The following is a 13,556-nucleotide window of genomic DNA, read 5'->3' as shown; positions in this document are numbered from 1 at the left end:
GCTCCGCAGCTTCCATTTGCGACACTTTCCAAAATTCATTATATGCTGAATAAATAAAACGTTTAGTTCGAGGGGATTTTGGACCTAAATCAGCCAGATAGATGTCACCTGACAAAAGAGAAAAGTGTTTCACAGACGACAATGTGGAATGTTCTAACCATTGCTGACACAATTTACCCACTGAATATGTTATAACTATGGGAATGTGGGAAACGTGGATCAGGTCTACTTTGTGTAAACCCTCTTGTGGTATTCAAAAAATGCAAATGCCGTGCATTGGAGCTCGTTGGCCACAGTAACCATCCCAAGTGATCAATATTTGAGTTAAGTATGCCATTTTGAAACATGATAGCTAAGTCCACAATTGTTTAATTGGTGTGTGTTTGCCATGTATCATATGAAGCCTATAATGGAATGGAGGGAATATTTGGATTTTTGGCCCTGGCTGAACCAAAACAAGTAGTCTGTTGTACCGTGTCATTTAAAAATAAAATTTGAGACGGTATCTGTCATGCATGATGCAAATCTTCCGTGCCCTGCACTTGCCAATCTTTAGTACCCCAAATGGATTTTAAATCTATTGTGTCCTTCCAGTGCTCCTAACCTTCAGGGACAAATCATTCCTGAAGGACAGGGAGTAAACTAACTTAGTGTGTGTCAACATGAATTTAGTTTGGGACGGCATCTTTAGTTTATAAAAATAGGACTGGGTTTCCGAAAGATTACATTTACTCTGTTGGGTCTTTGAACTCCCCTATAAAGGTGTTGGGCAATGATCCCACTGTGTAAAATAATAAAACGGTCTCAGAGTGTTGGTCTTGTGTAAAAAATGATGGCTATAATGTTGATAACAGAATAAATCTGCATAATTTGCCGAATTCAAATACAAATCTTCAGCGTCATAAGCAGCATGATATTTTAGATTGGAGAACAATGAATGAACTGCATGAACATCCCAGTCATCAGAATGTATGTCAGGCAAAACCACATCTCCTAAGGAAACGCGGAACACGTATGGAATGTTTAAAGTTTCGGTCGAGCCATGGATATGGTATGATACTTTATCCCAAACAATGCCATCAGCAACAGGGAACGCTGATATATTGACAAGGGCTTGGTCTCTTCTCATTTTATGGGACGACATATGAGGGGCCAGAACTCCGTCAACAAAGTTCACAGCAGAGCGTTCAGGTAAATAATGGCCATTAATCAGCAAAAAAAACACAGTCACAAACCCAATCCACATGAAGAGGAATATCATTGTAAGCACCATCCAGATGTATGTCCAGGGCGGGACTAGGTAAGTCTTTTTGAACCAGGAGATGAAAAGACTGGTACGGTTGGGGACTCTGCCACAGATGATGACGAGGAAGATGTGTCCGATGAAAAGCTAGTATGGTCCATATATAACCACTGGCCCCCTGCTGAAACAATGGGGTTTGCGCTGTATTTGATGGTTCAGGTATGGTACTCCCAGGAATGTTAATTATGACCTCAACTGGAGGAGAAGCATACTCAATATCTGCAGTGGTGGAAGTAGAAAGTAAAACAGGCAATAAATCAATTGAAGTATCCATCTCCCCTTCCATTAGCTGGGGAGCAGTTGAAGAAACCGAAGCCATCGGATTCAGTGAAACATCTCGGCGTGGAATGCTCGGAAGATTACTATTCAGTATCGGCCATATGGTGTAGCTTGACATTTTCTATTGAAATGTAACGATTCTCCTTACGACCAGGTGATGGAGGCAGGATTACAGTACGGGTGCCTTTCAAACCAAGGACTCTGACTGGAGCACGGTATGATGGACCAAATTGTTTTTTGTTCTCCACTTTTTCCCGGACCTCCAAGCCAGCCAGAAACCGGAATCTGCACCGCTGGATGCGTGGAAGAGAGCAACTGGGCTTTTGGTTGTGATTCACAAGCTGTTTGTATATTCTGTAACATAGCACAATGATTATCTATGTCAAAGGATGCGGCAGCCGCCCCAACGTCTAGACCATCAAGGTCTGGCACAAACATTTTAATGCCAAAGAGCATTTCGCATGGGGTCCGCCCACCAAGAGATCTTCTAGGGAGATTATTTAGTGCACTTTGGACTCCATTGAGATGAGTCAGCCAACCCCTGCCAGTACCTAAGACTCTAGCTGTCAAAGATTGTTTTACGTCACGGTTCATCCACTCCACAATAGAATTGCCCTCAGGCCGGTATGGAGATGAAAATTGCACCTTCACCCCCAGAGACTTCATTGCATCCCGGTAAGCCTTAGAGGTAAATGTAGGACCTTGGTCAGAACGGAAGGTGCCACAGGCAAACTTTCTGACAAAGATACACAAATCCTTTGACAGTTCGAGCGTCAGCACTACGTTGTGGCCAAACCCAAAGGAATCTAGTGCACAGATCCACTGCAACCAAGATAGGTTTAAAAGCAGTGTCAGATGTCAAAGGATCGCTGTGATCAAGGTAAATACAACCAAAGGGTTGATTTGAAATGTAAAGTTGAGTGTGTGGGGGACGGGTAACAGTAGAAGGCTTAATTTGTTGACAAATGTCACAAGAAAGCACATATTTACGTGCCTGTTGATATAACCCAAGCCACCAAAAACATTGCTGTAAAAGAGAAATTGTCGCAGTTACTCCAGCATGTGCAGAAGCCATGCCCTCGTGAGCAGCAATTATCACAGAAAGTTTGCAGTCCTCGTTGGGAATCAACCGATCCCCAATGGACGAGATAGTTGCAAATGGAACTTGATCAGAAGACAAGTGATATGAATAACGTGAAGGGAAACCTTGGGGAAACTCCGTTCCCCAAGGTTTCCCTCTTTCTTCGCAGCAACAGGCGCCAAAATATCATCATCAATTTTAGTCATAGACCTAGTGACTGCCGCTACTGAACAAGTGGCTACTGCAGATTTGGCTGCCTCATCAGCCAGCGTATTACCCACCACGTGTGTTCCCAAATGCTGATGGCGCAAAGTATGGATAACCTGTGTCAGTGGCAAAAATTCCTTAAGAGCGGCCACTTTAACCCAAAGCGTTTTAAGCTTAATTGCTCTACCTTTTGAATCACGAAAATCATTTTGTGTCCAGAAGAACACGTAGCTCTGCCAATTGGGCCGTGCAATCACCAAGAGACTGTGTGTGTACCAAGGAGGATTTAAAATCCCCATCAACAATCTTCCCTGCCACAATTGCGCAGGCTGCTGAATAAGCATGTTTACAACCAATGGCCGGCTGCGCAGATCCATCAGTGTATATAATGCATTTGTACTGATCAAGTGGGAGTAATGATAAAGAAGGTGGATGAACATGTTCATATTGTAGAAACTTCTGCGTCTGTTAAGAAGGGTCAAAGATAAAATTGACATCAGCAGACATCAAAGAGCTAGCCCATTGTATCCAATGTGTATGCAAGGCTTGGGAATTTGGAACACTAGCCTTCATAACTGCTTCTAAAGCAGGTACCGGCGAAACCATAAAAATGTGTTTACCCTGAGCCAGAGAGCGTTCTTTCAGAATCGCCATCTGTACGGCTGTCAAAAGAAATTCTATAGAAGAGAAACGCATCTCAGCTTAAGTGTACGAATGCGACTTATAAGCAATGGGGACCGTGTCCCCTTCATTGAACGTAAAGTAGGTAAAACCCAATGCGCCTGGTACAATCCTTATGACCAAATAAGTAGAATTGTCTTGTGTTAACAAAAAGTTGGTCACAAGCAGATCAGACTGCAGAGACCAGAGAATCGCAGTATGTTTTGGAAGCCGAGAAAGCAGGTTATATCAATGAGTAAAGATGTTTGATACGCTGGGAATAATCAGGAATGTATGTACTCCCGAAATTTTAAAAAAAACAGCAAGGATTGCAATTTTTTAAGTGTTGATGGAGGCTGTAGTTGCACACATTTCTTCAGAAAGTGGGGGGGACAGCACTCTACCTTCATTATTTAGTTCACAACCAAGAAAAAGAACCGCCAAGAAGGCGATATCAGATTTAGCAAAGTTGAATTTGTAACCAAAGTTTGCAAAACGTGTGATAATGCGGTCCTCACACAAGAGATGCATGTGTAATTCATCATCTGTCAAGTTTATGTCATTGCGAACGAGAAGGCATCAGGGTCGATCTCATGCAAAAGGAAACTATGCGTGCTGCAAACACACCAGGGCTATGCTTATATCCCATAGGCTATCTCGCATATCGGCGCTGATTGCCCAACGCACTGAATGCAGTCAAATCGCGGCTCTCAGGAGCCAGAGAATGACTGAAAAATCCATTGGAAATATCCAAGGTTGTTTTTTATTTTTTGCAAACAATGTTATTCACTAACGCAGAGCTATGTGTGTTCTGAACCGCAAAGGTACGACGTGACTGTTTAAATGTCTGTAATCTAGAACTATGCGATATGAACTGTCCGGTTTCAATATCGAAAAAAGAGGATTATTCATTGATGAAACACAGGGTTCAATCCCACCCTGGTATTCCAACTGCGTCTCGTTTTATTGGATACCGTGGTTGGGGCTGTGGTGTGGAATGCAAAGGAATCACATGAACTGGGGAACCCTCGTCCCAACCTGCCTGATTGCGATATAACGCCGGAGATCAGGCTAACGCCCACTTCGAGGCATAAGCCATTTTATCATCGTCAGGAACATATTGCGAAAAACTAGGAATAATAACATCTTCCCCTCTAGAGGAAGCCAGAACAAAAGGGGTAGGCCAATCAACCTCCACCAACAAAATATCATAAGAAGAAGTGAGGTTTTTCCAAAACACTGCTTTAATTGTTTGTTTAATATCACCTTCAATTTGGAGTCTTACTACGTGAAATCTGTCTGGAGGAGCAACTCGAGTATTAGCTGTTTCCACTGTAATAAAAGTGTCAGTTGCTTTCGCCTCCAGACGCTGGTGGAGTTTCTGCCGCACTATGGTAACCTCCGCCACGCTGTCCAGCAGAGTTACAGCCCAACTCCTGTCGAGGAGCAGGGTTCTCACCGTCTGAGGCATACTTTGCAGACAAAGCAGCAACTTTTTTCTTCTGAAATGGGGCACGATATTGAGGTGGTTCCCCCTGCTTGACTTTCACATCAAACTGGCGCAGCGGGTCACGTCTTGCTTGCGCAGACTCGCTTTCTCTGCGATCCTGACTCCCTCCTCTGCGGAAATAATGATCCGACGATTCCTGAAAGGAACGAGGAGGATGAGGATCAGGAACCTGGAACCTCTTTAGTGCGGTCATGCAAATCATATCTACGTTCAGAAGCGGCAGGTGGAGGCGAATCTGCACAAGAACGAGGCTTCTGCTGTTGCTGCCGCTGATTTTTATTCCAAGCCTTTTTAGGAAAGACTGGGCGTCCCTCCTTTTCAGGAGGGAGCTTGTTCTGTACCTAAGTAAAAGGTCTTACTCCCAAACTATTGCGTCCCGATGAGGTATACACCTCCGCAATAATAATCGGCAACTGCCGCTGCCAGTCCACGTCCGCCACAGCCGATAGACGTTGGCGCACTTGTAAGCAAACTGCCTCACTTTTGATGTTGGCCAGAATCATATTAGCGACTATAGGGTACATTCCCACTAATCATTCTCAATTCCAAGACTGGAACAGCCCCGTGTTCATCCTGAACCTTCTTTAGAACGCATGGTAGAACGCTCATGGTGGGGGTGCCAAAGGACAGTGTATACACTGAAGCAAACACCATCCACCAGGTGGGGCAGTCCGCTAAAGCGGGAATAATACCACTCGGTAAACTCATTGTTAGGATCCTGTGTTTTTCTACAGGAGTAGTTTGCAGAAAAACAGCTAAGAGTTGCTTAAATGTTTCTGCAAGCCAATAAGGTAAATCATCTCTATTCTGAGGACGTTTGCCCATCACAGTATTAACAATGACTGGGCTTATGACAAGGCCACCGCCGTGTCCAGGCAGAGGAAGCACAGCTCCAGCCGGAACCACTTGAATCGCATGCGACATAAACTGTATGGCACTTCTGTGTATGTGAATTAATGATGTATGTAGCTGACGTAGCTCTGCGAGTGTAACAGTAAGATAATTTGGATGTGGTGTAAAACCAGCCAAAACAGGCCAAGTGCCCCCATCTACCGATAAGGGGCCTAAATGAACCACAGAAACAGGGTGAAGAAGGGTGCCATTAAACCAGATGGTATACTCCCAGGATTTCAACGGAACTTCAAGTAATGCATAAGGGCGATAAGCCTGCGGCACTGCGGCTACTGTATATTCATGAAACAAATTATCATTTCCATCTACAGCCGGAAATGTAACTCAAGAGTAAAAGACCTCGAAGCGGTGAGTCGTGTCCGCCTCGACAACAAAGATAAAGGACACCCCCGCATTGGCGACTCCACGTTGAGTCAACAATACCGTAACCGCCGCGCGGTTAGGCGCTGCAATAGGGATTGCCATAATAAAAATGGAAAAAGGTAAGCCAAGAGAACGGTAGCGCAAAACCAGGTTCAGAGAGAAAAACAAAACCTTTTAAAATTCAAGCTTGAAAAACCTATAAAATATATAAAATATAGGAGGCTAAGCCCACTCACCACGGACGTCACCAGAAACCGGTGAGAGGCTATTGCGGACAAGCACAAGTGCTACTCAGGTGTCCCGTGAATAAGTACCAGACCAAACCATAGTGGCGCCATGTTGCAGAGATTCTGCACAAACATAGAACTATGCGCAGGATTACAGGACCTTGGTGTATAGGGACTGAGTCTTCCTACCACCTTAGTAGCCACGAACCCAGGACCGACTAGCTATAGCGTCTCACTTGCTCTCCTACTTGCTCACAGAGAAACAAATGATTAGACACTCCAGAACACAACACTCCCAGATCTCTCAGGAATCGCGGTAACAAGACACACCCTTTCGCTGACACTCTTGTACTTTTTCACAATAAGATCTGACAGAGACACAAAATGGTTTAAAATATGTATTTTAACTAATGTGCCCTAACATGCAGTATACGTGCCACACCAAGCAGAAAAATGCATAGTACAAATACAGTCAGCACAGCAGCTAGTCCATAAATCATAAAGGGACATGTCGTCATAAAAAGACAATGGAGCCTAATCTCTCCCTCCCCTTGTTAAGAAGAAGTATTATTATATATTAGAAGATCTCTGGGCTTTGTCAGCAGACCCCATACCTTAGCCTATAGATGGTAGATCTACATCATAGGTGCTGTCTTGCCCTTCTCCCTGGAAAGGTCCCTCTCCAAATGTGTGCTACCTATTCATGTAGTCTATTAAAACCCAAGTACATTTGTCCAAACAACAGCTGCATCGGTATGTTTTGTCTAATGGTTAAGGTCTGGCCAGATCAAAATAACAAGGGGCCTTGCACATAATGTTCAGTCAAAATCCCAGGAACAGGCAGAGAGCAAACACAGCGACGAGTTCTCATGTGAAAGCAGCCGTAGAAAATATTGCAAAAAAATAATGACATGTAGTAACGTGCGCAAAGCAGCAGGCAGGCTGCAACGTGCTCATGCTAACTTAGTGAAGACGACAATGTCCCGATGGGCCACGTGACACTGGTGATACTTTTTTGTTGCTGTGTGAGAAAAACCTAAATGGACATGTTCTGTTATAAATGGCAAATAAATCATTTGGGGTAGTTCATATATTTTTTGCTGACTGCTTATAATGTAAAGTAATGTGACTAAAATTTACGTCCCATCTGACCTGTAATTACATTTTCTGATTTTCTTGTCTACTGCTCTATTCTAGAGAACGTGATGACATTTCTTGAGACATTGTCTGAAAAACTAACTGAAAGGTGAGATCCTGTTAATCTTTTGTAATTGTTTTCATTATATAAAAAGTGCATCCACCTGTTGGAAGGCATTAGGAATATCACCAGTTCGTAAGAACCGGCCACTTTCTCTATTGTATTGAAATGCAATGTGTTTCAGAAAAGTCTTTTGAAGTAGATATTTTTGATTGTACATCGTGCCGTCTTGCAGAGTGTTTATCTTTATTAGAACTGTTCTCCGAAATAATGGCATGACTAAGATTCAAATTCTGTGAAATTGTTTATATGCAATGATACATTTCTTTTTTTTTATTTCAAATCGTTTTTATTGAAATAACAATGACAATACAGTAACTCTTCCGTACAAAAAGGTTCGAGTCAGCCAATTGCAAACAATTACAAATAACAAAAAACTAATAACAAATAACAAATAATATAAAGTAAATCAACTCCTGCTTGCATCATCAATATACAGGTACATATATATATATACAATGTGTGGGTGCGGCGCCTCTGGGCTCAAGAGGGTAATCACGGCTGTACTCTCAAACAACCCCGGTCAACGGGACCAATCCGCAATATAATATCTCAAGGTGGCTCATAATGAAAGGAGGATGCGTCCAATGATTTCCAAAGCTTTCTATTGGAAGGGCTCCAAGTAGAAGCTTGTAGAGCCGGATTATTAGAACCTCTCAGGAAAGATAACCACTCCTGCCAGATTTTGAAGCTCACCTCACTCGCATTTTTCCATTTGCAAAGTACCACTTTACATGCCATTGTTAGCATTAAGTCCAAAAGCTGACGATCTTGAACAGTTGATATTTGTGGGTCCAGCGCCCCTAAAATGACATATACAAAGTCCTGTACAGGCCGTATCTTGAACACGTGATAAATGCAGTCAAATATTTTCCCCCAGTAATCCCCTAACGAAGGACAGTTAAATAGCATGTGTGCAAGATCACCAGAGCCTGATTGACAGTTCCAACACATAGGAGATTCCCTTAATTTACATTTGAAAAGCTTATCCGGCGTCCAGAATGCCCTGTTGAGTAGCATATATTTCGTTTGGAATAGGATGGGTGAGACTTTGTGTTTAAGGGCCAACTTATGGATCACATCCCAGTCAAAAGTTATGCCTGTTAGATTTGGCTCAGCCTCCCAATTTGATTCCACCATTTTGTGTTTTGTCGTGGGTAAAGGCAATAATAGTTTATACACCCTCGAAACGAAGTGGCCCGCGTACATAAGACGTGGGAGATGAATTATTAACCATGGTGTATATGGAGAGAAATTACGAGCGGTTAGCATCGCTTTGATTTTCAAGAAATCATAAAAATCCATCGGGGTAAGATCATACCTCTGTTGCAAGATCGAGAACGGCAGTGGAGTCTTATCATCATACAGGTCCTTCACCAAGTTAATGCCCTTCTCGGACCAAGACTCCCAGAATAGTCCACTACCATTATATTTGAGATGGGAATTTCTCCACAAGGACATAAACGATGACCTAGTGAATGTCAACTTTGTTTTATGTGTTTGGTCGAGTCTGAGCAAAGCCCGTCTAGTATTTAGCATGATATATTTGGAGTGTGGTAGATGTGACAGGTCCATAGTAAGAAGGGCTTCCAGAGGCGCGTGATCTACTAGCGACTCCTCAATATTAACCCATACTGGTGTATAAGCTGGGGATTTTATCAACCACTGAGCACCCTGTTTGCAAAGATACGCTGTCTGATAGTTCCTGAACGAGGGGAGACCCAGGCCGCCTTTATCTTTTGCTAATTGCAGCTTCTTCAGTGAGACTCAGGCTTTCTTGCCCTGCCACAGAAAACTACCAAACAGCTGATCCACCTTGGTGATAAAATTATTCGAGAACGTCATAGGGAGCATGCTGGCCAGATAGTTGACCAACGGAGTTGACATCATTTTGAGCGTCTCCGCTCTACCCCACCAGGAGAGGAACTTTGGAGACCAACCCTCCAGCAATGTAGATATCTTTTTAAGGGTCAATTCTTCATTTACTCTCAGCGTAGAGATCAAATCTTTATCAAAGTCTAGCCCCAGATATCTAAAGCACCGAGGCTGCCATGTAAGACCGGAGTCCCCAATGATCCCTTTATCCCCAACATTGTTCAGGAGTTTGACCTCCGTTTTGTCTTTATTGAGTTTATACCCAGAGACTCTGGAAAATTCCTCAATATCAGTCATGAGTGCAGGTATGGCCTCATCCGCTCTTTCTGACATAATAAGTACATCGTCTGCATATGCCGTTAATTTAACAGTGCAGTCTCCAAACGGTATACCAGCTATCTTGGGGTCATTCCTTATATGATATAAGAACGGCTCAATTGCCAACAAGAACAATGAAGGAGACAGGGGACATCCCTGCCGCGTGCCTTGCTTTAAACAAAAGGGGGAGGAGAAAGATCCACCTGCCCTAACTCTTGCCGAAGGACAGCAATATAGGGACATTACCAGTCTTGTGAATGATTCCCCTAAGTTGAATTTACATAGGACTGCTTTAAGGAAGGACCAATCAACCTTATCAAATGCTTTTTCAGCATCTAGTGTTATTGCTGCCGCGGGCGTACCTAGGAGTTTCGCTTTTTCTAAGACATGCGCCAAAATCCTTGTATTGTCACTGGACAGCCGGTTTTTAAGGAAGCCTGCTTGAGATGGGTGGATCAACTGGGGAAGGACCCTCTGGAGGCGAGCGGAAAGTATCATAGCCAAAAGCTTGCAGTCTATGTTAATCAGTGAAATTGGCCTATAATTTTTCGGTAGCGACGGATCTTTCCCATCCTTAGGAAGTACTGCAATTATTGCTTCTGCCAGTGTACCTCTGACATCGCCAGATTTATTTATGTCTTGAAATAGATGTAGGAGGGGTTCGACTAAAAGGGAGGGAAAGGTTTTATAAAATTTTGCCGTAAAGCCATCAGGGCCTGGTGCTTTCCCTATCTTTAGATTTTTAATTGCAGTCTCTATCTCTAGAGCATTAATTGGACCATTGAGACTGACCTGGTCCTCAGCAGAAAGCTGTGGAAGATCACACTCGTCTAAGTACTCCTTAATCCTGGTTTCCTCCACCGCCCTATTCTTTGCATAAAGGTCTTCGTAGAATACTCTGAACACCTCTGTTATTTTGTCTGGGTCTGAATGCGAGGATCCTGATGCATCTTTAATGACACTAATAGAATTCTTCTGAACCTTAAACTTCAAGTACGAGGCTAGGCACTTGCCTGCCTTATTAGACTCACAGAGCTTAAACCTCCTACCCTTATCAAGCCAGACTCCCGCTCTCTCGCTAACTGTTTTATTATATTCATATTTCTTATTCGCCAACGCAGCAAGAGACATACCATCCCTATCCTTTAAGTGTCTAATCTCTAGGTTCAGAATTTCGGTCTCCAAGGCCTCCAACTTCGCATTATAATTTTTGTTCATTGCTGACCTGATTTTGATACACACTCCCCTTATGGTACTTTTCAAGGCATCCCACCTAATGAGATCGGACGTGTCCCCCTCTTTCTTAATCTGCAGGTAAGAAGAGATCGCATCATGTATTGTGGACCGGTGCTTATCACTATTTAGGATTTCATCATTCAGACGCCAAGACGTCTGACGAGAGGAGGGTTTAACATTAGCAATTGATAAGGAGATGCAAGAGTGATCAGACATTACACGGGGTTCTATGGTAGTAGACTCTATTCTAGGGACGCCGTTCTGTGTTATGAGGATATAATCAATTCGGGAATACGAGTCATGTGGAGAGGAGTAAAAAGTATAATCTCTCCCAGTGGGATTTTGGAGCCTCCATGTATCCACCAAGTGGAAGCGTTGACACAAATTGAGAAAAGCTTTATGTGATTTATTTGATTTGAAGGGACAGCGTGAGTCTCTATCTAAAGTTGCATCCATTGAAAGATTGAAATCCCCAGCTAAGACGTGTACCGCATTATCCGGGATAGTTTCAAGGTGCTTATTCAGATCGTTCCAAAAATTCAGTTCACTAGCGTTAGGAGCATATATGTTAGTAACATAAAACTCTGTATTATCCCTACTCAGTTTGGCCGTGACCCACCTTCCGTCTACACTCGCTTCGGAGGACAAGATCTCTACCTTAGATTTCCTCGCAACAAGTATCAGAACACCATTCTTTTTGTTCACAGCCTCAGCGCCCACAACCTCATTATAAAATGTATTCCTCAGGTGATAAAACTGCTTAGCCTCAAGCTTCGTCTCCTGAAGTAAAACAATGTCACCCCTCATTCTCTTAACATAATCTAAAATCTTTTGTCTCTTGACAGGCTGGTTCAGGCCTTTAACGTTAAGAGATAATATCTTCAATCTGTCCATATTACATACTCCCAACGGAGAACTAATTGAGCTATTTGACATCAAAAGGTCACGCCATCATATCGGTAATTATATATTTCACATGGTAAGTACAGTTAGAGCAGTAGTAGAGCCCATCACCACCCTCACCCCGAGCATTAAGGAGATGAAGACTATGCAAGCAAGAGGAAACAAAAGCAAAGAACATTGAACACACACCCCTTCCCAGAAAAAAACCCTCAACCCCCCACCCTCCCCACCCCAACTGTACGTAGTAGGCATGGTGACTGGAAAGAGATTGCGTCGCATCCTCCCCGTGCTTGACCATTGCAGAATAAAAAAAAACATGGAACAGAGGAACTAACACAGTCGATCTGAGGTATGCTCCTAACCACTGTAATATCAAGCAACCTACATCAAGAGATCAACCTTCAGGGACCTCTTCTGCTGGTCTAGGGCCAGTAACCAAACTAACATTAAGCCACCAACGTGCTCTTCTTAACACCATATGTGAAGCATGACCATTAGTAGTCAGAGCCTAGGGACCTGACACACATCTTATTGATAGGTATTAATGAAAACATACTACGTATCCAGGTATCAGAAACAACTGCATTCAACCAACAGATCACTCATTGGAAAGTGCCTTGAAGCAGAGAGTCGTGCTATCGATAACCCTCCACAGTGTGTAAATGAAGCACATATAGAGATGTGGATGGCATATGTGTACAGGGATCGTTCACTTGTAGCTTGAGGCCGAGGCCTGAACAACTGCACCCTCGGAGTTACTTGTTTCCATGTCAAGGTCTTCCGGCCCATCAAGCATACGTTTCAGTTTCAGGGGATCTGAAAAAAGGTGCGGAGATCCGTGGATCATCACCCGATATTTTGCAGGGCCCACAAACCCATATTGGAAGCCCCTGTTCTTTAGCAGCGGTCGGAGTGCCAAGAACGCCTTCCTGACTTCCACCGTCTCTTTACTGTAATCCTGTGAGATGTAGATTTTGACCGATTTCCACAGAATATGGTTGTTTTTCCGCATGAAGCCAAGAATTTGCTCTACATGCTGGTAGCGTAGTGGCTTACACACAATAGCTCTAGGACCTTTTTGATTCTTATTTATTCTGCCCGGCACTCTATGGGCCCTATCAAACTCCAGTGGGTGATGAAAGGACATGTTAGTAGCCTGGGTGAACCAAGACTCCAAAAAGGCCATACAGCTCCCATGCTGATCCTCCGATCCTTCCGGAAGACCAAAAATACGTAGATTTCCCCGTCTGTTCCTGTCCTCCAACTCCGCCAGTTTCCGTGTTGTTTGATCCGTGGTTATGCATAGGCGCTTGATGGCATTACACGATTTGACTTCCATGTCCTCGAGTCTGCTAATCCTCGATTCTGCTTCTATCAATTTTGCATTGGTTTCGCGGTTATCTTGCCTAATCACCGCTACCTCT

General features: G+C 43.5%; 1 protein-coding gene across 1 annotated transcript in view; it reads left to right on the top strand.

The window, feature by feature from the left end:
* The window catches only part of MIPEP (mitochondrial intermediate peptidase), a 596,799-nt gene that overhangs the window by 143,823 nt on the left and 439,420 nt on the right, over window positions 1–13,556 (top strand). Inside the window, exon 8 of the mRNA XM_085621596.1 lies at window positions 7,740–7,788. Coding sequence (XP_085477722.1) covers window positions 7,740–7,788 — 49 coding nt within the window. The remainder of the gene's footprint in view (window positions 1–7,739; window positions 7,789–13,556) is intronic.

The sequence above is a fragment of the Triturus cristatus genome, chromosome 8, assembly GCF_964204655.1.
Source record: "Triturus cristatus chromosome 8, aTriCri1.1, whole genome shotgun sequence".
NCBI lineage: Eukaryota > Metazoa > Chordata > Amphibia > Caudata > Salamandridae > Triturus > Triturus cristatus.
This window is presented reverse-complemented; position numbering and strand designations above follow the sequence as displayed.